At 38.9% G+C, this 24794-nt stretch overlaps 3 protein-coding genes across 3 annotated transcripts; all 3 read right to left on the bottom strand.

Moving 5' to 3' along the window:
* Positions 1 to 1309: 1309 nt before the first annotated feature.
* On the bottom strand, positions 1310 to 6854 carry LOC115360647 (high choriolytic enzyme 1-like). Its single transcript, XM_030053687.1, has 7 exons — positions 6786 to 6854; positions 6573 to 6612; positions 5979 to 6131; positions 5417 to 5534; positions 3950 to 4128; positions 2911 to 2992; positions 1310 to 1439 (listed from the first exon to the last, which is right to left on the bottom strand). The coding sequence occupies exons 1-7, from the start codon at positions 6852 to 6854 to the stop codon at positions 1310 to 1312; spliced, it is 771 nt and encodes a 256-aa protein (XP_029909547.1).
* Positions 6855 to 13981: 7127 nt separating this feature from the next.
* LOC115360584 (high choriolytic enzyme 1-like) lies at positions 13982 to 16428 on the bottom strand. Its single transcript, XM_030053563.1, has 7 exons — positions 16360 to 16428; positions 15747 to 15792; positions 15426 to 15578; positions 15073 to 15190; positions 14770 to 14948; positions 14482 to 14563; positions 13982 to 14108 (listed from the first exon to the last, which is right to left on the bottom strand). The coding sequence occupies exons 1-7, from the start codon at positions 16426 to 16428 to the stop codon at positions 13982 to 13984; spliced, it is 774 nt and encodes a 257-aa protein (XP_029909423.1).
* Positions 16429 to 18685: 2257 nt separating this feature from the next.
* Positions 18686 to 22521, bottom strand: LOC115360583 (high choriolytic enzyme 1-like). Its single transcript, XM_030053561.1, has 7 exons — positions 22456 to 22521; positions 21603 to 21648; positions 21120 to 21272; positions 20309 to 20426; positions 19671 to 19849; positions 19416 to 19497; positions 18686 to 18812 (listed from the first exon to the last, which is right to left on the bottom strand). Exons 1-7 carry the CDS (start codon positions 22519 to 22521, stop codon positions 18686 to 18688), a joined length of 771 nt encoding a protein of 256 aa, XP_029909421.1.
* Positions 22522 to 24794: the final 2273 nt, after the last annotated feature.

Raw genomic sequence — 24794 nt, 5'->3', positions numbered from 1 at the left:
GTGTTGTTGCTAATGTATTTTGTAAACAAAAGTCATTAATAACCCATAATCCACTTTACTTTCATACCAGCAATCATAAAACAAAATGTATTTCATCCATTGAGATGATATTTTATTTAATGTCAAATTCCTACACACTGTCTGTTTTTAAGCTTTGCATGTAAGAAACTGTGATGTGTCTGGATTTAGGGGTTGACATCAGAGGGCAGATCTCAAATACTTTTGTTTCACTCTCCTAAATCTGAGAACTGCTTCAATAACCTTAAAAAGTCAAACTTATTTCCAAACCTTCCTGTGAACATAGTCGGTTAAAACACTGTTGGCTGTGGCATTCATTATTATTTTTCATGTATTCATGACTTAATAATTACAGGCAAATGTTACAGATGGTTTTAGGTTGACCGAACATAAAAGCGCCTGTTTCTCTGATTGGTATGAGATAAAGTTTGATTCATTATAAGTTTGTTGTTAGTTAATATTGATACTTGTAGCGATACTTTTAATTAAATTGTTCCACTGAACTGTAATTAATTTCCTAAAATGACTAAATCACCCTGTCAAACTAATCAAATTGTTCTTTTGAGTTATTAATTGGGTCCTCAAATTAAATGTGTTGTTCAATGGAATTACAAAGTCATGCCCTCTGCTCCCATGTCTAAGCTGCTCCCACTGGCACTCTGAATTTGCTTTTGTGCCCCTCAGTTTCTGTGAGGCCCTCTGAGAAAACTCTGTTAAATTCACTCACACCAGAGCAGCCAAGTTGACAAAATCTACAAATATGAGCCTGCTTCTGCAAAACAAAAGCTTACTGCATACATAAGAAGAAATCTATTTGCAACAAACTGTTCAACCATGTGACAGGTGACATGAAAAAACACACGACCACTGGGACACATTTTGCGTTTAGTTTTTATTACGACCACTCCAAATATCAGTCGTTGTCCAGCCTAATTGCCGTAGAAGTCCCGTGTCTCAGGAAGTCTCTGGAAAGTCTCCTCCATCTGTTTGAAATAAGAATTAATGAATAACAAAATATCGTAAATATGTAGTTATTGCCAAAATAGCAGGTATATTCTTCATTAACAATGTTACAACCCTCCGATGTGGTATAAAGACTAAACTGGTAGATAAAAGCTTGGTTTCCACAGTCACAGCTTACATTAAAATAATAACATTAACAACAAGGTGAGGAAGGATAAACAGAAAATAGATACATTTATTTTATTATTTAGCCATTCTGTAAGCTGTATAAATGTCATAGTCTTCGCACTGTGCCTGTGTGTGTGTGTTACGTACCGAGCGGTCTGGTTTATCTGCACTTGTAGAGCCTGTTGAGCCTGGTGATGTCGTTCTGGCTCATCTGGGTGGCTTTGCCGAACTCAGTGTTGGGGTTGGGGACGGCCACCATGGTGGGCTGGTTGTTCTTGGAGAAGGCATACCTGGAATTAAAAAGTAAAGAAAGGGAGATAATAAGCTAAAAGGTAGAATTCAGTTAACTACTAATGGACAACTGGAAAGATTCTCCAGCTCTTATGAATGCCCTATGCAATATTTGACATTAAAATAATTATCTGTGGTCCTGTGCATTTATGCGTAAATCTTCTAGTTTGCCCAAATTAGGCACTGTTTCAAGGTATTCAGCTCATCTTTGACTTTGGCCAATTAAAGGAGAGGACAGTGACGATACACTTCCTGTCTTCAGACAAAAAGTCATGTATTGTGAGTTTAAATGTATGGGCTGAGATGTTTTGGAGCGATGTTATACCTTCAAAAATAAGTAGCCCATACATCATGTGTTGTTCACCATACAGTGGATTTTACGATTCTAACAGTAAAAATGCCATTGACCACCTTGGTATATGTAAATCCCTGCACACCTTTATTTTTAATTTAGCTGCCATTTTCATTGTAAAAATGTACTTTGGAATGGAATCTGTTCTTCTACAGCCCAAACACACTCAACACTATGCATGCTCTGATATGTGAAGCGTGTTTCTTACCAAAGCTGAGTAAATATGCATCAGTGATTTTGATGGGGGAGAGAAATCATAATAGCAACAGTCATTTTTTGTAGTGCACTACAAAAACTCAAAATCTTACCAAGATTATTTGTCTTATTTCAAGTCAAAAATGTCTTATTTCTAGTCAAAATATCTCATTACACTTAAAATAAGACATGATCACCTCAGAAGTAACTTGTTTTTAGACAATTGTCTCTTGTTTCAAGTGAAAATTTGCTTGAAACAAGTGAAAATTTGCTTGTTTCATTGGCAAAATTTGTTTCTTGTTTCTAGCTAATTTTCACTTGTTTCAAGTGACTTTTCACTTTTTCCACTGGCAAATTTTGCCAATGAAACAAGTAAATTTTCACTTGTTTCAAGCAAATTTTCACTTGAAACAAGTGAAAATAATCTAAAAACAATTTACTTCTGAGGTGATCATGTCTTATTTTAAGTGTAATGAGATATTTTGACTAGAAATAAGACATTTTTGACTTGAAATAAGACAAATAATCTTGGTAAGATTTTGCGTTTTTGCAGTGTGGACACTCTTCTCGTGATAAAGGAGGTCAAAAGTCAGAGCCAAAATGTCCTGAATAGACTGAACAAATAATGACCTTAAAATAATCATGGAATATGGATAAATGCTATGTGAAAAAACAGAAGCAAACTCATGCACAGGGGGAAGATAGCGGTAGGGTTTTCTCCAATTATTAAAATAGATGTTCACAAATACATGGTTAGGTGCCCTGCTGTTTGTTTATAACAGAAGAGATGCTTTGTAAAGATATTTGTGAATCACTTTTGTATAAGAGTGCCAGCTTAATGCACAAACCTATATAACCAAATGGATAAATAAAGGTTATAATAAAAGTCTGAGGAGGAGCAGTGTTACAGCAGCGTTACCAACCTGTCGTAGTGCATGACAGAGTTGTAGTCATATGGGGTTCCCTGGTTCAGAGTGTTGACCTTGTTAAAGGCGTACTCAAAACCTGGAAATAAAACAGGCAAACAAAGATCAGTTTTACAAAAGAGTGCCTCTCTCTCCACATAACATTGTATGCCACATCACCTTTGTGCATGTGACATGCTTGTACGTCTTCACGCTGCTTGACAACCATGTGATTAGTGTTTTTGCTGTACCTTGGCCCAGTTTGCTCACCAGTACAGTAAGTAATAGCCAAACACACCACAGGCCATGTTTAATGTTGTTAGAAAGGAGGTTATTGCCCCAGTGATTATGGTGGCTGTGTCTAGCACACATCAAATTCATTAAGGACGCATCATTTCCACTTTAACCTCTTCAACTCCAATGGGGATTCCGATGTCCTCATGGTGAACATGTTGCTTTTCCAAGGCTGTAGCGGGTTCAGTTTTAAAGTTAGAGTGAAGACACTGGTATCTTGTGAAAATAGACGAGATCGGGAATCCACTGATACCATGCATGTCATGGAAGCTAGTCAACAAGGGGGAAAATATCTGGTTCCAGATTTGTGCAAAATTTTGGTGAGAGTACGCTAATCCCATGCAGTTTGGGTCAAAAACCATGCAGTTTTTTGCATGCAGCACAAAATGTGTTATTTTCACCCATTCTTAAATGGTGTATTTGTACATACTGGGGTCTAAACAGTCTTGCAGTTGCATTAACTGGGTTTGATTGGAAAGCTGAGACTCTTGTGGATTCACTGAGCCAAATTCGATTCTTGTGTGATGATTTTAGCCCTCATAGTAGCCATTTCGTTGTAGTGAGACCATTTTTTCAAAGTTGATGTCACTGTATAAAATGACCTGTAGTGACCTCTGGGATAATCACAGCTTCATGAAACCCTACAACCACAAACCAGAGAGTGCAGGCAGCAAACAATGATAGGACACAATGTCCACAAATGGATCAAATGAGGAGTATTACACATAATGCAACTGACAATGACAGTATTTGTGTGACCCACCTGGAGTGACGTTCTCCAGCAGGATGCGGATGTGCTGGTCCCTGTCAGAGCGGGACTGTTCGTGGTGGAAGCCCAGAGCGTGCAGCAGCTCGTGCTGGACAGCGTTGTGGTAGAGGCAGCCATTGCGATTCAGCGACAGAGTCTGGCCATTGAGGTGGCGACCCACGAAGGAATAGCACCTAAGATTCAGTTTGGAAGAAGATTCAAAATAACTGGTTTTCAAAGTGGGGTCCAGATACCCACAGGGGTTCTTGAGGGACTTTCAGAGGCTCCTCAGCAAAATGAGAAATAGTTGAATTTCACTGTGATTTAATTCACTGGAAAATGATGAAAAAGTATGACTATTAAAATATTGTGTTTTAATCTGGATCACATATGACTTCTAAATAATTTAATACTGAACACAAACCAAAATATTGTCTCATATCCTGAGGCAAAATCACTTCAAACATGGGTCCATGGCTCCTCTTCAACACCCCCTGTCCCATCGGTGGGCTTGTCACTGCTGTGCGGCAAGCTTTGTTCAAACCCACAGAGCTTAATTTTAAATTCTAGTTTAGATCCCAAGGTTTCCAGAGATACCAAATAAGTCCTACTGAATTACAGGGAAATGTATAAAGGAGACATGACATCTAGATATTTTCTATTTGATGTAATGCCATCACTCTGAAACACAAAACTGGTCTGTGCGGCTCTGGGAGCTAAAAGCTGAACTGGAGTCGGATGGGGATTCCCAAGTTCAAACTGCGGCGAATTCAACTCAGGTGCAAGTGATCAGCCATGTGGGGGCGCTACATCGTGCTCAAACTCCTCAGTGCTTGGACCCCCTAATTAATCTGTACTTTTGAGTTGTTTTTATTTTTTTATCTCTGTATTTTCCAGTATTTTGTTGCTGTTTATTTGCTCTACCATGTAATGTGCATTGTATAGTATTGTAGTCTTCTGTGTTCTTATGTAATGTAATGTACTATATAAATAAATTTTGATTGATTGATACAGATGTTATAAATAACACCTCCAAAAGTGCAGATGATCACCTGTTCTATAGGCTAATGGACAAACGCAGCAGCCACACACAGAGGAGCACTGGGCTGGCAGTGGCTGGTGATTTCTCACTCTGGCTGAATCAAATGATAATCTCACAGCTGTCCAGTCCTGCGTCTGCAAGGTGTGAGCACTGCCCTCTCTGTGTTCTCTCATCCTCCTGTTATGTCTGCTTTGGGTCTGCTGCACCATTAGCGGCTTTTCTATGACAGTGACAATTTCTGTCAGTTGAAACTGATCTTGGTGTATCATAATGTGTCAATTTCTTATGTGGTGCTAATCGAGAAAACAAACATTTGTTTTCTGACTTTGAAGCTACTTAAGGGGAAATTTAAGGGAGAGTCAACATTCAAGGGGATAATGAAAGTCAAAAAAGTTAAAAAATGAAATAAATATATGACAAAAACAACTCGTAGGACCAACCCTTCCAGGGACTGGATGTGAATGTAGTCTCTTTGATTGGTGTGAGGCACAAAGCGGATGCAGGAAACACTGTGGAAGGACTGCAAGCCTCGTTCGATGATGGCCCGCTCGCTAGAGGCTGAAAATGTTAAAGGCAAGAGAAGACACAGATTTAAGATCAAATTCATGAGTATACATACCTGTGCCCAAATGCAAAACAACACATATGGCCTCAAATGACCATAATCCCCACAGAGGCTGACTCATATTGCAAATTTTGAGAAAATATATTCATGCATAACACATCCTGGCAAGCCATTTCAGAATATCAGAATCAATATTTCAGTACTTTTATCTACAACATCATGCATGCAGCGTAGCAAAGGCTCATCATTCAAAATGTCAGTCTTAGACACTATGCCCTGGGATAAGAGATCCTTAAATGATTTTAAAGTCAAACTTTAGCCAACAGCTTATGCACAAAGGTTTGACAGTGTATTTCATCAGAACATGTCATATAGAAATAAAGTACTCTGTATAAGTGCTGACATCATTATTTTCATTAGAATTATTCTTAACTCACTGTAGTGGTTTGCAATGATGAAGGGCACGTAGACCAGGCCGTCACTGGCTTGTTCCCACTTGCAGTCACGGGCGGTGCAGGGGTCAGCGTTCCTCTCAGCCTCAGAGTCATAAGCTATATCATCCTCCACATAGAGCCCAGCAGGAGAACTAGCTGCTTTAAAGCATGTATGACAAATTAATCACATGGAAGGGCACACATCCTGTAGTTATGATTGTTTTTTTTTGTTTTTTTTTGGCTACAGCAAGAGGTTACTATCTGAATATTTATCTTTATCTATCTTTAATACCAAGAAATCCTGTAATACATCATCAGTGAACTGGACTCAGCATGTTTACCGATCAATCTGTGATACTCAAAGCAGGATACCACATGGGCATGAAACACAAAAAATCTGATGTCGGTGTGTCCAGTGTTTTTGGACGGTATGATGGATTTCATAATAATGTTCTTCTCATGGGCAGACAAATTTGCTGTCAGGGAACTTGTCTTAAATAAAAGAATAAAAGAAATAATAAATGAAAAAAGAAAAAAGAAAAGAAAGAGAAATATCTTTGCAGTTAAGGTGAATCTGTGGTATGTAAGTTGTCTCACCAATGTTGCTGTTAGCTTTCCCAATCCTTTCAGACACAGACTTGATGAGAGACACAGAAAAACATGGAGAAATATACAATAAATAGATATTACAAATAATATCAAGAGGTTGTATTAAAAAGGGAGTGTTCACTGAAGTACACAATCATGTGAACTTCACTGAGATGGAAAGATCACAATATACAGCAGGAGAGAACAGGCACTAAAACTCACCTCCTCTTTTGCCCAGGTGGAAACTACAATCAGGGACAAAAGACCCAGAGTCCACTTGAAAACAGCCATGCCAACCAAGAACCTGTTCAACAAGACATCCAAGCTCAGACAAGTGATAAACAGTTCATGAATGAATTCAAAAGTTATTTGGATACCAGCCCTGAAAATGCTAAGTGATACATACAACACCTGTCTTCTGAGAAAGTTACAAAGTGCGGTCTCTACTGGAGTGGGGTCTACTTTTGGACACTAATAAATAAATAAATAAATAAATAAATAAATAAAAAGAGAGTGTTTGATAAGAATGTTTCACCTTGATGCCACCTTGCATATTCTCATGACCAGTTAAAATTGGGGCAGAGAGGGGGGATGACATGAAGGAAAAGACCCAGACCAAATCAGACCTTAGCCACTGAGACAAGCACTAGCTTTATCAGTATGTGGTATAAGCTGTATCAGGATTTTTTTTTTTTTTTTTTACAAAAATGACCATCTGAATTTATGTACTCTGATTATAGTGAATGGTAAACTTAAAGTCTGACTAGAATATTTTGGTGAGCACTTGTGCTCTTCAGGGACACTAGTAAGTACTTTGCATATGCTGTTGCAGCCAGCAAGTGTATAGCAAGTTAATTCAATAAGATCATTACGCAGTGAGCTGAAATTTGAAAAATGAACACTGCAAAATGTAAAATAAGACAGCTTGAATCATACTGATCTCTGAGGGGAAATTCGGTCATTGCAGTGGCAAACGTCAGTCAACGTATTCTCATGAAACGGTTCGTATGATATCGTACGAAAAATAATGCACAAATTTCCGTGCATATTCCTACGAATTTCCAGCAGCACGAGCGATCAGCGCGCCTGCGCGAGCCCCGAAGCGAGAGCCTTAAGAAAAATGGCGGACATTCCTTTTATTCTCAGTGGAAAATGCAATATTTTAAGAGAGCTTATGCATTCAAATGCGTTTTGATAACATTTCTAGCGGGAAATGTGCATTTTATTTCCAAAATCTTCGTTCAGTTAGTGTATATAATGTTTACTTTGTTAGTTATTACGAAGATTCTTTCAGGTTTCTATCGTTGCTATGGCTGTTGCTATGGACGCTGCTACCACTGTCGCTGATGTAGCTTCCGCTCGGAAGTCCCTTCCTCACTGACTGTCACCGTGGAAATCTGGGGAGGGAGGCGTGGGGTTAACCTGCTCTCACAGAAATCCGTGAAATGAGCATGACCTCCTAATAACGCATTGCGTGCTCCTCGCATGTAACCTGTTTTAATCGATTTCTATGGTTTTAATTCCGTGTGATCACCACACAAACGGTGTTCACTGGAAGTCGGCGAGATTCCGTGACGTCACGCTGTGGGTGGTGGTTCATAGATCCCGGAAGTGCAAATTTAATCGATATTCCGGAAAAAGGTCTGATTATTAGCCATAACGTTGTAACCATCCAAGGCAGACTTACCACGAGCTATGAGGATGTGTAACGATGGCATGTGCTTCAGCCGAGTCCACAAGTCCCGTATAATATCAACTTTATTTTAAGAAAACACGTTTTATTTGCGATGTCATATCACGGAGAAGCACTACATTACCCATAATCCTAGTGTTTATCAGCGACGTGTCTGATTTTACTTTCATCAATAAAGTCAATAAAGTGTAATAAAGTGCATGAAAGTTGATAATATGCTGATATGTTACGCCATTGAACACAACCCTTTCAGTCAGCGAAACAGAGCGGGTGGAAAAACCACGGAAACACGTCAAATATATTCGTGATATAAACATAGGCTACATGTTAAGGTTATAGTTTTGGTGTTGAAAAACTACCGTATGTATGGTTTTTAAACCTAAATTCACAATGTTTATCCTAACCCGGAAGAGGCGTACCAGAACTACAATCTGCGCGGAGTTGCAACACACAGAGGTGTCCTGCGCCATAGATTTTGTAGTTCTAATATGTTATGTCTATTATGTGATGTTGTGATCACTAATTTTTCAATCTTTATTAAAGTTTTTGGGTGTGGGAAGAACGCCTGTTTGGTCAGATTTTATTTATTTTTTTCTTAAGATAGTGAAATCATGTTTTTTCCATGTTTTGACACTAGTCAGTGGCGCCCCCTATTGGTTTGCCATCGGGCATGATAGTAGAGGTCAAGAGCTTTCCAAAAATGTTGACCCCATGTCTGTGCCATTTTTTGTTGCTGCACTGTAAGCCTTTAAAAGTGTCTCAGGTGCAAGGTTCAAAGGGCATTCCTGAGGAGCAGGAACTGCCCACTGGTCTCACACTGAGATATGTTACTCCATAGGTCAAGACCTTTCAAACGATGTCTTCATGTCTTCACCACCGTTTGTGTGGTGATCACACGGAATTAAAACCATAGAAATCGATTAAAACAGGTTACATGCGAGGAGCACGCAATGCGTTATTAGGAGGTCATGCTCATTTCACGGATTTCTGTGAGAGCAGGTTAACCCCACGCCTCCCTCCCCAGATTTCCACGGTGACAGTCAGTGAGGAAGGGACTTCCGAGCGGAAGCTACATCAGCGACAGTGGTAGCAGCGTCCATAGCAACAGCCATAGCAACGATAGAAACCTGAAAGAATCTTCGTAATAACTAACAAAGTAAACATTATATACACTAACTGAACGAAGATTTTGGAAATAAAATGCACATTTCCCGCTAGAAATGTTATCAAAACGCATTTGAATGCATAAGCTCTCTTAAAATATTGCATTTTCCACTGAGAATAAAAGGAATGTCCGCCATTTTTCTTAAGGCTCTCGCTTCGGGGCTCGCGCAGGCGCGCTGATCGCTCGTGCTGCTGGAAATTCGTAGGAATATGCACGGAAATTTGTGCATTATTTTTCGTAGGAATTCCTACGAACGTTTCATGAGAACAGCCTGCGTCAGTGATGTACAAAGCTTAAAAAGAACTACATCTTTTACTGTAACATCTGTGGAATTATTTCGATAGGCTGTGTACTGGTTATAAATTAATCTGCCATAACAACACTCTGTATGTCTGTGATATCTTTTTGTGAATTCTTACCTCCAGTATCCTTTTTGTTATTCCTAACTTTGTTTGATGGTTTCTTTTTTGTTGCCCTTCTCTTTTGTTCTTCAGAGATATATGTGGAGTCAAGGTCCAGGTATGCACTTGGCCAGTAAGGTTGATTCAAAATCTGAATTTAAATTTAAATTGAACCAACATGTTCTCACACCCAATGTGTCAACAGCCTGACGAATGGTCAGGGTCTCTACAAAGAGTTAGTTGACGCCCCAAATGCTTCCCGTGGTGTCTATTTTAGACATTGTGGGAGTTCTATGTAAGTCTGTCGGGTTACCCAACTTGTTGAAAACTGACGAGAAACGGGTGCCTAATGAGTCGGCATGACACTAAGGGACGCTGACCATTCGTCAGGCTGTTGATGCATTGGGAGTGAGAATGTGTTGCAACAACAAAAGTGATGATAGCTATATGACAATAGTTACTATTACCTCATATTACCATTATATTCAATGATGCACAACTACTAATCTGATTATTTCCTTTTGGTATTAATTCATTTTATGCTTCATGTTGTTTGTTGCTATTTGGTGCTCCATAAATAGTTTCTTATTCTTAATCTTATTCTTATTATCATTCTATATTTTATGTCACTAATAAATATCTGGTGACTTTGCACTGTAAACCACTCTGAATAAGAACATCTGCTAAATGCCTAAACTGAAATTGTGAAATGATCAGTTTTTATGTCATGGCATGACAGGCAGACCTGTGACCGCAGTCCTCACTGTCTCATGTCCTGCTGGATCAGGGTTAAATCCCACCAGAGCTTTCTTTCTCATGACCCTTGTGTTGTGGCCTTAAATTCCCTCTGATGTCACATTCATACTCAACTTTAGGCATCACTTGGAGTATAACTGACAAAGCATTTCATTTACTGAATGAGACACATTTTGGAAGGAGACTGAATTTTTAAATGCAAGTTTATTATGCTGATTACAACATAAATGAGAAAATTGGTTCTTTCAGCATCATCTTGGTAACCTGTGTGGAAAAGAGAATGTTAAAGGCTTATAGCACCCATTTCATAAATCTGGATTTTTGTGTGATAAAATTTTATATTGATTGTATTAACCTAACTTTTATTCAAAACCTTTTTCACCAGTACAGATTGAGGGATATTATATTGGAAAGTTACATAGAATAGTAAAGAGAACCTAGTAAGTAGGGAGGAAATCTTTTTTTTCTCTCCATTCTATACAATTAAATCCCCCCAAATCAATGCAAAACAATGTACAATACCAGTCAAAAGTTTGGACACACCTTCTGATTCAATGTTTTTTCTTTATTTTTACTATTTTCTACACTGTACATACATACTGAAGACATTAAATATATGAAGCAAGATATATGGAATTATGTAGCAAAGAAAAAATTGTTCATTAACTCTAAATATATTTTATATGTTAGATTCCTCAAAGTAGCCACCCTTTGCTTTGTTGACAGCGCTGCAAACCCTTGGCCTTCTCTCAATGAGCTTCATGATGTAGTCACCTGAAATGGTTTTCACTTCACAGGTGTGCCTTGTCAGGGTTCATTTGTGGAATTTCTTGCTTTCTTAATGGGGTTGGGACCATCAGTTGTGTTGTGCAGAAGTCAGGTTGGTACACAGCTGACAGCCCTGTTTGACAACTGTTAGAATTCATATTATAGCTAGAACCAATCAGTTAAGTAAAGAGAAACAACAGTCCATCATTACTTTAAGAACTGAAGGTCAGTCAGTCCGGAAAATTGCAAAAACTTTAAATATGTCCCCAAGTGCAATCGAAAAAAACATCAAGCGCTACGACAAAACTCGCTCACATGAGGACCGACCCAGGAAAGGAAGACCAAGAGTCACCTCTGCTTCTGAGGACAAGTTCATCCGAGTCACCAGCCTCAGAAATCTCAAGTTAAAAGCAGCTCAGATCACAGACCAGATAAATGCCACACAGAGTTCTAGCAGCAGACCCATCTCTAGAACAACTGTTAAGAGGAGACTGCGCCAATCAGGCCTTTATGGTCAAATAGCTGCTAAGAAACCACTACAAAGGAAAAGCAACAAGCAGAAGAGATTTGTTTAGACCAAGAAACACAAGGAATGGACATTAGACCAGTGGAAATCTGTGCTTTGGTCTGATGAGTCCAAATTTGAGATCTTTGGTTCCAACCGCCGTGTCTTTGTGAGACACAGAAAAGGTGAACGGATGGATTCCACATGCCTGGTTCCCACTGTGAAGCATGGAGGAGGAGGTGTGATGGTGTGGGGGTGTTTTGCTGGTGACACTGTTGGGGATTTATTCAAAATTGAAGGCACACTGAACCAGCATGTCTACCACAGCATCCTGCAGCGACATGCCATCCCATCCGGTTTGCGTTTAGTTGGACCATCATTTATTTTTCAACAGGACAATGAGCCCAAACACACCTCCAGGCTGTGTAAGGGCTATTTGACCAAGAAGGAGAGTGATGGAGTGCTGTGCCAGATGACCTGGCCTCCACAGTCACCTGACCTAAACCTAATCGAGATGGTTTGGGATGAGATGGACCGCAGAGTGAAGGCAAAAGGACCAACAAGTGCTAAACACCTCTCGGAACTCCTTCAAGACTGTTGGAAAACCATTTCAGGTGACTACCTCTTGAAGCTCATCGAGAGAATGCCAAGAGTGTGCAAAGCAGTAATCAAAGCAAAGGGTGGCTATTTTGAAGAATCTAAAATATAAAACATGTTTTGAGTTATTTCACACTTTTTTGTTTACTACATAATTCCATATGTGTTCATTCATAGTTTTGATGCCTTCAGTGAAAATCTACAATGTAAATAGTCATGAAAATAAAGAAAAAACATTAAATGAGAAGGTGTGTCCAAACTTTTGACTGGTAGTGTAGTATGTCATAAAATTTAATAATCAAACAGAAATCACTTTCCCATTTCTTTACTAACATGTGATGAAAATGAATATGAAAAATGTTTCTCTGGTTGTCAAGATCTGCTGTGATAGTTGCATTTACCCACAGTTGCTTAACACTGATACGGCCTGTTGAAACGGGTGCCTAATGACTCGGCATGTGATGCTAAGGGACCCTGACTATTCGTCAGGCTGTTGATGCATTGGGAGTGAGAATGTGTTGCAACAACAAAAGTGATAATAGCTATATGACAATAGTTACTATTACCTCATATTACCATTATATTCAATGATACACAACTACTAATCTGATTATTTCCTTTTGGTATTGATTCATTTTATGCTTCATGTTGTTTGTTGCTATATATTGGTGCTACATAAATAGTTTCTTATTCTTAATCTTATTCTTATTATCATTCTATATTTTAAGTCACTAATAAATATCTGGTGACTTTGCACTGTAAACCACTCTGAATAAGAACATCTGCTAAATGCCTAAACTGAAATTGTGAAATGATCAATTTTTATGTCATGGCATGACAGCCAGACCTGTGACCGCAGTCCTCACTGTCTCATGTCCTGCTGGATCAGGGTTAAATCCCACCAGAGCTTTCTTTCTCATGACCCTTGTGTTGTGGCCTTAAATTCCCTCTGATGTCACATTCATACTCAACTTTAGGCATCACTTGGAGTATAACTGACAAAGCATTTCATTTACTGAATGAGACACATTTTGGAAGAAAACTGAATTTTTAAATGCGAGTTTATTAATGCTGATTACAACATAAGTGAGAAAATTGGTGATTCTTCTCTTTTGAAATTGGTTCTTTCAGCATCATCTTGGTAACCTGTGTGGAAAAGAGAATGTTAAAGGCTTATAGCACCCATTTCATAAATCTGGGTTTTTGTGTGATCATATTTTATATTGATTGTATTAACTTAACTTTTATTCAAAACCTTTTTCACCAGTACAGATTGAGGGATATTATATTGGAAAGTTACATGAGAATAGTAAAGATAACTTAGTAAGTAGGGAGGAAATCTTTTTTTTCTCCCCATACTATACAATTAAATGCCCTCAAATCAATGCAAAACTATGTAGTATGTCATGAAATTTAATAATCAAACAGAAATCACTTTCCCATTTCTTTACTGACATGTGACCAAAATGAATATGAAAAATGTTGCTCTGGTTGACAAGATCTGCTGTGATAGTTGCATTTACCCACAGTTGCTTAACACTGATACAGCCTGTTGAGCCTGACGATGTCATTGCGGCTCATCTCAGTGGCCGTACCAAACTCAACGTTGGGGTTGGGGATGGCCTCGATGGTGGGCTGACCGTTGCTGGAGAAGGCATACCTGAAACCACAAAAAACAATTGGAGGTGTTTGTTGCTAAAAAGAGGCAGGTAACAGCTATAAAGACTGAATGATTGCCAGATGGCTTTTGCACACACACACAAAAAAACCCACTAAAACTAAAACAAAACCAATTAAAAAACTAGCACCAGGTTGTGAAGAGCAAATGTATATTCACTGAGGAACTTAATCTGGATAGAAAAGTATGTGGGAGAGAAAGGGCATCCTTGTCTTTTACATAATTCATAATAAGATGTATTTCCAACCTTTACATTCAATCAAATTTCCAGGCACTTAAAACACTTGTTGTCAAACATTTCTTTTCTCAGGCTGTCCACCACAGATGTAGCAGCCATCTTTGTTTTTACACCAACCTTGAGTAATGCATAACAGAGCCGTAGTCATAGGAGGTGCCCTGGTTCAGAGTAGAAATTTTGTCAAAGTTGTGCTCCTTTCCTAAAGGCAGAAGAAGAGGGTAAGTTAGGTTGCAGATCTAGGAACTGAAGTTTATTGCATTGTTGCATCAACTGTAAGTTACTCCAGTTGATAGCACCAGCCAAATTCTTAAAGTGCAAGTATAAATGCTGTATTTGTACACTTGTAATGGTTATTGAAGTATTACAGATGTAGTAATTAGAAAGGTTAGTTGTATACAGACGAACCAGGGGAGATGTTTCCTCTCAAGATGCGAACGTATTGATCACGGTCAGAACGTTTGTGCTCATGATGGAAGCCCAGGGCGTGGAGTAATTCATGCTGGACAGTGTCGTGGTAAACACAGCCTGAACGCTGCAGAGACAGATTCTGTCCATTGCCACGGCGACCAATGTAGGAGTAGCACCTGCAAGAATCCAATATGATACAAAAGAACTAAGAAGCTTATAAAAATCGTAAAAGTATCTTACAAGAAAATCAACTAACTAAAACAAAAAAAAGATGAAAGACTGAATGAAATATAGCTTTACCCATTGAGGGACTGGATGTTCAGATAGTCTCTCTGGTTGGAGCGTTTGACAAAGCGGATGCAGGAGACACTGTGGAAGGAGAACAGACCACGCTCGATGATGGACACCTCACGAGCGGCTGGGAAAATAGTAGATAAATAATAGAGGAACCATAAGAAAATCAGAAACACTTTAATTGCCAGGTGCCATACATGTACAAGCATTTGTCTTGGTGACATTTGCTTTACAGCCCATACTGTGACACACAAATACAGATATGGATACATTAAGCGTTTGAATAGGATTTTAATGCATAATTAAGAGCAATACAAAAACATTGCAGTTAAAGTGAAAACATGCTATTTACTGCTTACAGAACTGGCTGGAAATGACGAAGGGCACATGGACCTTGCCATCAGCAGACTTTGGCCACATGCAGCTATAACTGGTGCAGGGGTCCGCATTTCTCTCAGCATCCGAATCATAGGCAACATCATCCTCTATGTAGGGCTCATCAGCAGTGCGAACTGTATCAAAGGTGATGATTAACATGAGAATGTTCCTCTCTCACTGGGTTTATGCATGCTCCAATAAGATCGGCTAAGTTTTTTTTGCAGTTGTGTTATGGAGAAAGAGGCAGGGAACAGTGGAGAAAACTACAAACTACATTTTCTTATAACTCTAAAATGCCTTACCAATATCTCTGTTGACCCTGTGAATCCGCTCAGAGGCAGGCAGAGCCTTGACAGCCTACAGGAAGGAATGATTGAACACCATGATTATGCTTTAATTTGTAATGTATGTGCAGTATAATGTGGCAAATTGTGCGCAATCTGAGTTATGGCTTCTCAGCAGTTAGCCCCAACAAAACACTAATCTCTGTTTAAGTCTGAAGAAAGCATTGGACACCATACCTAAAGATTTGATTTACCTAAAGAATTGATTTTTATGTAAGAGAATATTGGCAAAATATACTTACTTCATATCATCACATTCTCTATTTTAGTTATGGTGTATAACATAATTATTATATAAATTAAATGACAATATTCTAATGTATATATTTTTTTAGCTTCACTAACAATTTACACCAGTGCTTCTTTAAATATGTTTATGATGATATGGTGCATTTTAAGTTCAGGTCAGTATGAAACACTGTACAAGGCAATAGGAAACATTGTAAACTTACAGAATTGGGAGGTCATCAGTCATCATACATAGAAAAAGGAAGGAGTAAAAACCAGTTAACAGTGTTTTCTCTCTGAAACAATGTACATGTGATGCATCAACAATCAGACCAAGCCTCACCTCCTGCTCAGCCCAAGCAGAGACCACCAGCAGGGCCACAAGACCCAGACAGCACTTCAGCACAGCCATGACAACCTGCAGCAAGACACCAACAACAAATCTTAACACCAGAGGAGCATGACAGCGGCTAAAAGAACAAGGTTTGGACCTGAAGATTACCAGACCAGCTGGGGAGATCTGGGTGCAGGGATGTGTATAAGTAACACTCTCCACTTCCACAACAAATATTGCCCAAGTGCCCTTGAGCAAGAAGCTGAACCTTCAGCTACATCAGTCAAGCTGCCGAATGCCCAACAATAAAAGTCTGTTTGTACTCAGCAGTTCCCAGGTATGTGTATATTTTTAACCTTTGCTTTCCCGACACTTTCTCCCTATATTTTTCTGTAAATACAAATATGCTCTTAATAAACCTGTTGATTAAATAAAGCAGCCGTTAAACAGAGCAAAGATCAGAATACATACCTCTATCCCTCAGGGGAAAGAAACATCGCAGGTGGTGCACAACATAGCATTATAAAGCATCATCTGGGCCGGATAACTAGCCTTTTAAGGATATTTAGGAGTGTGAAATGGAATTGTAAAAAAAAAAAAAAAAAAAAAAAAAGGAACTGATTAGAGCATTTCACCACGTTGCATATTCCCATGTACCGAGTCAATAAAAATGGAATGAAAGCATTTCTAATCTTGTGTGAATGTGTGATATTGGACCAGATGCTTGGCTTCAAATCTTCTCTGTCAACAGTGAGCTGCCTAGACAAGATCCAACTTAAACAGGGGATTTCTCTTGCATAATTCAATTTTATTTAATTAAATCACACACACAATCGCACTGTGTAATAGTAGTGCATAGCGATTTTCTGTTTCCTAGTTGTGTACTATTCACCCACATGGACCTGGTCCTGAACACACCTTTTCTGTCTGGTTTACTGAAGGATACAAGGTGAGGGCGGTTATTTATTCTGTGTGCATCATTTATGTGGAATCGGCCACAGATATTTTGAAAAGTTTGACGGAAAACAAGACAACTTCATCGGTTCACAATGAAATCAAATAAGAGGCTGACAAGATATTAACCATATCTGCTTGCTCCTGTGATCTAACCCTAATGATGTACCTAATGAAGTACAAATCATCAGTGAGAAGTGAAAAACAGACTGGCATGGAACAATCTGAACCTGAACGGGTTTTGTTCGCTGATTCTGGTCAGAATATTAAGTTTTCATTGTATCTACATGAAGAGTGAATGAATGAAGATTTTTCTCCAGGGATCACTAAAATATTACTTCAAATGGTTATTCTCATATTAGAAACAAACACATTTTCTCCATCAATAATCCCAAACTTTTCTTTCCTCAAACAAGCCAAATTTCTATGTAGCCGGTCACCTTAAACTTCATAAGGGATTATTGCATCAAATCCTGTGCTTCGGTAATCTTAAAAGTGTACTGCTGTTTGACAACAAAATAAATAATGTGGTTTTGTAACTATTACTGTTTCCACATGACAGATTACATTCAAATTCATACAGCTCAACACTCACATCCAAGTGTTCCTCTTGCTATCATAGAATATTCAAAATCTAAAGCAGTTTCAGTAACAACTGGAGATGTAGAGAAAAATATGTATGTGAACAAACAACAAGCAAGGCATAGAGGACCGTATGAGTGTAGGTTTATTGGTGGTAGTCACAATACAGTGTTAAACCTCATTAAAGAAAGAAAAACAGCCTCTGAATTTAAAGCAGTCAGGGGATCTTCTTCCTGAAGCGGAGCTGTACTGCCACTTTGATCACCTGTTGGAAAACCAAATTCAGACATGAAAGGCACATCCTACATATCAGGGTGTCGAGAGAAAATCTGTCAATGCTGCATTTTTGGTAGTTATCAGGTTTTCAGTGAGATCAAAAATGCACGAACAAGCATGAACTCCTGCTTAGCCCCCAACTTTGTATTTTTAGCTCCTGAATAGCTGACACGTTAGAGATCAAAAGGCTTTCACCAAACACGTCATTTAGTCACTCAGTGTTGCAAATCCTAAACCAGGTTGTGAGCTGATCTGCCTTATCCTGCCTTCTTTCAACATATTTATACTTGTTCCCAGGAAAAAAAATCCTAAAACAAGTGAAACAAATAAGGTTATTTTATTCTGCTGGCAGATTTTTTTTTTTTACTTGTTTTAAGGAAAGCAAGATCTTACAATCAAATGTGAGACCAAATGACTTAATAACCTTAATACTGGCAGTGTTTGTACCTCACACTGTAAGATATATTCATTTTTCTGCAGAAGTTCACTTGAAATTCCAATGCTGTGCCATTCCCCTTACTGTTCAGCACTTGTAGAGCCTGTTGAGCCTGGTGATGTCGTTCTGGCTCATCTGGGTGGCTTTGCCGATCTCAACGTTCTGGTTGGGGATGGGCACCATGGTGGGCTGGTTGTTCTTGGAGAAGGCATACCTGGAATACAAATACACTTATGTTGGCTTTCAGGCTTGCAGGTTCCTAGCTTCTTATTTGGGCAGCAGTGGCAATAAGCAGGGTATTGCGCTTCAAAATGTCGTTACTAGAAATTCAAAACACATCTGAAATAGCCAATTGCTGACATACTTATTTACTTTTGTTGACCTGTCAACAAAAGTAGCTCTAACAGGTGCCAAAAGTAGGGCCAAATCGATATCAGGTCAGAACTGAATATTAGATATTGGCCAGTAATACTGGTCACCACTTGCTCACAATAACTACCTGAAAATAGTCTGTAAAACCTGAAATTTTATTTTGCTTGCAATTTTTATTTATTGGTTATGTCTTTTGTAAATTGATTGTTCCCTGAAAAGCATTGGTGTGGTGGGTCACCTTGCCTTAAAGAGCTGCAAACCCAAAGTCTGGGTTTAAGTTAAGGACAGTTTTAGTCACCCATAATGGTCTAAATGCTGTTTCAGAGGCTTTTCTCTCATCCAAGAATTACATTTTGGAGAAAATAAAGAATCCTTGCATCCTTGATGATAAAATCAGTCACTGTTTCTCTGAATAAAGAGATGTTAATATGAGGGGGTCCCCAACCTGTGGTACTGCATGACAGAGTTGTAGTCGTAGGGGGTTCCCTGGTTCAGAGTGTTGATCTTGTTGAAGTTGTGTTCCATGCCTGCAGGATAACCCAGGGGAAAAATATGATTAACTTTTTGTGTTTGTGTTTGTGTTTGTGTTTGTGTTTGTGTGTGTGTGTGTGTGTGTGTGTGTGTGTGTGTGTGTGTGTGTGTGTGTGTGTGTGTGTGTGTGTGTGTGTGCGAGTGGGTGTGTGAAGAGCCAGATGCTGACCAGACTGGACGTTCTGCAGCAGGACTCTGATGTGGTTGTCCCTGTCGGAGCGGGTCTGCTCGTGGTTGAAGCCGAGGGCGTGCAGCAGCTCGTGCTGGACCGTGTTGTGGTAGATGCAGCCCTGGCGGCTCAGAGACACCGTCTGGGAGTAACCACGGCGGCCCACGTAGGAGTAGCACCTGCAGCCAGACAGCAAGTTAAGGATCATAGCGAGGAAGAGAACTGACAAGCTGAAGAGATGCAAGATACATTGAGTCCATTTGGAAAAATGGAATCACCACCTGAAGTTCACAGTTAGTTATCTCTATAATAGCATTAACATTGACAACAGCAACATTTCTTGTGTTAATTTCTGGAAATCAGGCTCTTAAAAAAAAAAAAAAAAAAAAAAAATAGTGAACTCTCTGCTTTACAATTTTACAATGAAACTGTGGAAATGGTTTCGAGCTTATAATAAGTTCCACTCCAAGGCAATTTTTAATCAAGATAGGTCAGAGGCTGTAAAAATGAGGATTTTATCTTTGATAGGTCATGTCTTACTACAAAACATAAGTTTGACTCAGTGATAGTCAACCTATCTACACACACACACACACACACACACACACACACACACACACACACACACAGCTTGTTACCCGTTGAGGGACTGGATGTTCAGGTAGTCTCTCTGGTTGCTGCGTCTGACGAAGCGGATGCAGGAGAAGCTGGAGAAGGACTGCAGACCACGCTCGATGATGGACAGCTCACGAGAGGCTGAGAGGACACACGTCGATTAGACAGGAGGTACATGAAGGCTACGTGTATTGGAAGAGATTTATAATCCTGTTGAGAAAACCTGGGTGAAACAGGTTACATGAAATAAAATGAGAAAATAAGGAAATCTGATGGTAGGAGGAAAAAGTAATAAGCCACTACATATTATCATTATTCAGTTCTTTTACAAATACTACTAATACTACTAATGATAATAATGAAGACGACAATATGTGGTAATATTTAAACTAAACAAAGGAATAAAGCAGGTAACACATACAGTAAATGGAGAAACAAATTCAGAGGCATTTTTTTAAAAAAAACTATGTTTGTGTGCTTTTACCTGAACAACAAAAAATAATTGCACTGAAATTAAAAAAAAAAAACCTGAAATGAAAAATTTCATGTCAAACCCATGCTTTTCTAATTTTGCTGGTTTTAGCAAAAGAAACAGAAAATGTTCAGTGAGAGAAGTGATGTATAATGTTTCAATCAAAAATACGATCCCATCTTGTAAAAAAGGTTCCATTCTGTAGACAAGGGCTTGAGCTAAGTGAAAAACAGGATGATGTTACCCAGCATTTCACTTCCAAGCTTGCAATCACTGTGTGTGATTAGGATGGTGATTATCTGTTTTATAGAAGATGTAAATATTAATATCAAAAAGGTTCAAGTGATTAAAGCTGTACTCACAGAAGTGGTTGGCAATGACATAGGGCACGTAGACCCTGCCGTCGCTGGACTTGCCCCACATGCAGCCGCGGGAGGTGCAGGGATCAGCGTTCCTCTCGTTTTCATTGTCATAAGCAATGTCATCCAGCACATAGGGCTCATCCTCTGTATGCACTGTTGGATTGAGGACGGGCCATTAAAATACATGCAGCCTGCACTAACGTCTTTCTCTTTCTGTGATTTTCTCCATAAGATAATACCTAACACTGTCATTGGACAAATGAAAGATAACAAAACCTTACAGGTGTCCAGGCATTAGGAGTTAGACTGCTTAATTTCGCACTGATGCTCACGTGTTTTAGATCAATTTCTGTGAGATTTTCATAGATGATGAACACACTTGCAGCAAATTAAAAACCATGTAAACTTACAGTATCAGCGAGACAGAAAATGGTGTTATTGTGTTTTTTTTCCCCAACAGAAGCAATATGCATTATGTCTTACCAACATCCTTGTTGGCCTTCCACAGGAGCTCAGAGACAGGCAGATCCTGAGGAAACTGAATTGAGGAAATGACATTGTTTATTTATAAAGACCCCGCTAGAATGTTAAATGTACTTATGTATAATGTACCGTATAGTTTACTGCCCATAAAGAGTCATATATTTAGTCCACTGGCAAATGTGCTGCACTTTCCCCTTGCATTGTGCTGTATGGGAGGTCCTGTTGCCCTTGTAATATGTGTGTCAGCATGTGCTGTGAAACTCTGTTCGCCGTCAATTTATCTCTGCACCAATATCAACGAGATATTCTGTACATGGCTATTATAGTGATTATAGTGATATATTGACTATTATAGTGATTCTGGTGCGGATGTGTAACTTTTACTTGTCTAGCATGATTATTCAACCAACAAGCAGCGTCTGATTGTGTGTTTAAGCAGTTGAAATGTGTTTATACTCACAGAATTTTCCAGGTGTCACAGCAAAAATGGGAGAAACAAATAGAGAAGAGGCGTGTTACCAGTGTCCAATGTGTTACTAAATATTGCAAATCAAATAATCTAAATATAGACCATCTGGTATCAATCGCACAATTCAACAACCTAATCTCAGAGCTTGTTGATCTTGATTTTTTTTTTTTTTTAACAAATTAATTGTAAGGAGTGTTTTATCCTTATAATGTATCTTTGTTTCTTTATTTTTATTATTTTATTATTATTATTCTGTGTTTTAAATGGCCTAATACTGTTGTATTGTGTTTTATCTGCACTAAACAGTGTTGCAAATGAGGAGTTTCAAATTTAAACTACATAACTGTTCGCATTATTTTCATGTTAAGTCTTAAAAATCCTCACCTCCTCGGCCCAGGCAGAGACCACAAAGAGGGCCAGAAGACCCAGAATGCACTTCAAGGCAGCCATGTTAATAACCTGCAAGTGTACAGTGTCACTGCCTGGACCTCAATGCAGCCTCCATTTATAGTCCAAACTGTTCTGCTCCTGAAAAGCACCTTCCTTGTGCCCACTGATAAGATGTGCATTGCCTTGAAAACATGCTGTCAATTCCCACCTGAGCCCTGAAAAAAATCTGCTTTTAGTAGCAGTATTTTTTTTTTCATTCCTGGAAAATGTTTAAGTTAACCTGTGTGAATGTATACTGTTGGAACAGCTGCTGGTTGCATATGGATACATGGGACTGGTTTCAATGGTTTTTATTTTGTTATTGTTGCTTGCAACCCATAAAATAGTAATAAATGCCTGTGCTCCAGTGCCTTCTTTTGGGTCCGATGTAGTTACTTGACATGACCCAGAGTGCCAATTCTGCCTTGGTTGAATTTTGCTATTAAATTAAGTGAACCAATAATAAAAATGATAAGATGTAGACATTTTAAGGCCAGTTATCACAGATTTTGAAATGCATGTTGTTTTGACTGAGAAGACCTTGTAACGGAGCTATAAATTCTGTGTTTGTGATAAAGTTAAATCAGAGGTCTGAGAAAAGACATGTGCATGTGATTGGTTGTCTGAGGCAGGTGTTACAGCTCTCAGGTCAGAAATCCACCAGTTCTGTAGAAAAACTGAGTAGGACTAGGAGTTCTTACTTTGGCACAAAAATGTTGGTACAAACATACATCAATGCCACGCCTGACCCAAGGTCAACCTTGAGCAAAGATGTAGGGGAGCGCGGGGTAGAAACTAACGCGGGGTAAGTTGTAACACGGACTTTTAAGGTAGGTGCACAAGGTCAACCGGCAAGTGCTTCTGGTTAGTTTGTCACATGATCGTAAGAGAGCCCAGCGCGAATTTTGGGGGGAATTGGCTGCATTTTTGAGGAGATACATGTAAAAGTGTGTTTTACCACCAAGTAAGTGAATTTCTTTACCTTTCTAATTTTTTGACTACTGAACTGTGTGTGTGCGTTACCGAATCCAATCTTACATCAACGTATTAAGCATCATGTTGCCTAAAACATAGCACTGATTCAAAACATTTAGCTAACTCATAGTGAGTGCTAGTCAGGTTTGAGACCAGTGACTACACAGTGGGGTTGGTTGTAACGCAGTGTTACAACTAAGCCACAATAAAAACAACTGCATATTTATCACTAACATAAGAGTAATGTTAGCTACATAGTGTAGCTGTGCGTGTGTGTGTGTGTGTATATATGTGTGTGTGTGCGTGCATGCGTGTGTGCACGCGTGCATGCACAAGGTGGAGCATGTGTGTGTGGATATAGCATGTGATCCCCTGTCATCATGGGACTTCTACTGTATTCTTTCTAGTAGCTAGTGTATATTGAAACAGATACTCCAACTAGTGTATTAACAGATTTTTTTCTTCTGTGAGGCTTACAAGCCAGAGTTATGATTTATGTGGTGTCAGAATAACCCCATGTTTGATGGGTTGATTGTCTTTATTCATTCATTCATTCATTCATCCACAGAATGTTATTACCCCTGCAGTCCGCACAACACTGCACATCTGCATGGGTTTTTACTATTATTATAGGCCTATTTTTTTTATTTCCTATGGTAGGCGTATAGTATTCTCGTAATATCCTAAATGGGACTCATAGAGTACTTGTGGTACTGTAGGCCTGCGTTTATATTATTGGCCACAAGACTTTTATGGCAATATTGCTATAGTGTCCCTATAATATTCCTATAATATTAAAGTATTAAACTGTGTTAAACCAAACCTTTCTATAAGTGTTACAACTAAGACTCCCTTCGCATTTCTCTTCTTCCACTTAGGGTGAAATTCCACGGAAATGGTAGGTTCTAGAAACAAAGTTAAAGTGTTCATTTGTAGCAGAGATGTGTATGTTGCTTGTATTAAAAATGAGTTCTCTAACTCCTACATATCCGACATTTTTTTGCCTTTGGACTGAAATGTTAGGTTCTACCCCTCGCTCCCCTATCAACAAAACATAAAAAGCAGTCATGTTATTTTGTTCATAGGGTGCAGGCACACCTACAGTTTCTCTTTGTTGTGATTGTTGCTGGCTTGTTGCAGTTTTGCATGTGGTTAGTTTAGGCTCACACTGATTAGTTATATCAAGCGATCCAGGGCTTGTAACAAAGCGCACATGGACTCATAAGTAGCTTCAGGACACTTGAAAAAATAGCTGATTATGAACAATGCTCCTCACTGCAGTTTGTCTCCCTCTTCAGTTTGTTATTAACCCCTCAAAT

The sequence above is a fragment of the Myripristis murdjan genome, chromosome 6, assembly GCF_902150065.1.
Source record: "Myripristis murdjan chromosome 6, fMyrMur1.1, whole genome shotgun sequence".
Taxonomy (NCBI): domain Eukaryota; kingdom Metazoa; phylum Chordata; class Actinopteri; order Holocentriformes; family Holocentridae; genus Myripristis; species Myripristis murdjan.
The sequence above is the reverse complement of the archived record's forward strand: the minus strand, read 5'-3'. Positions and strand labels throughout refer to the sequence as shown.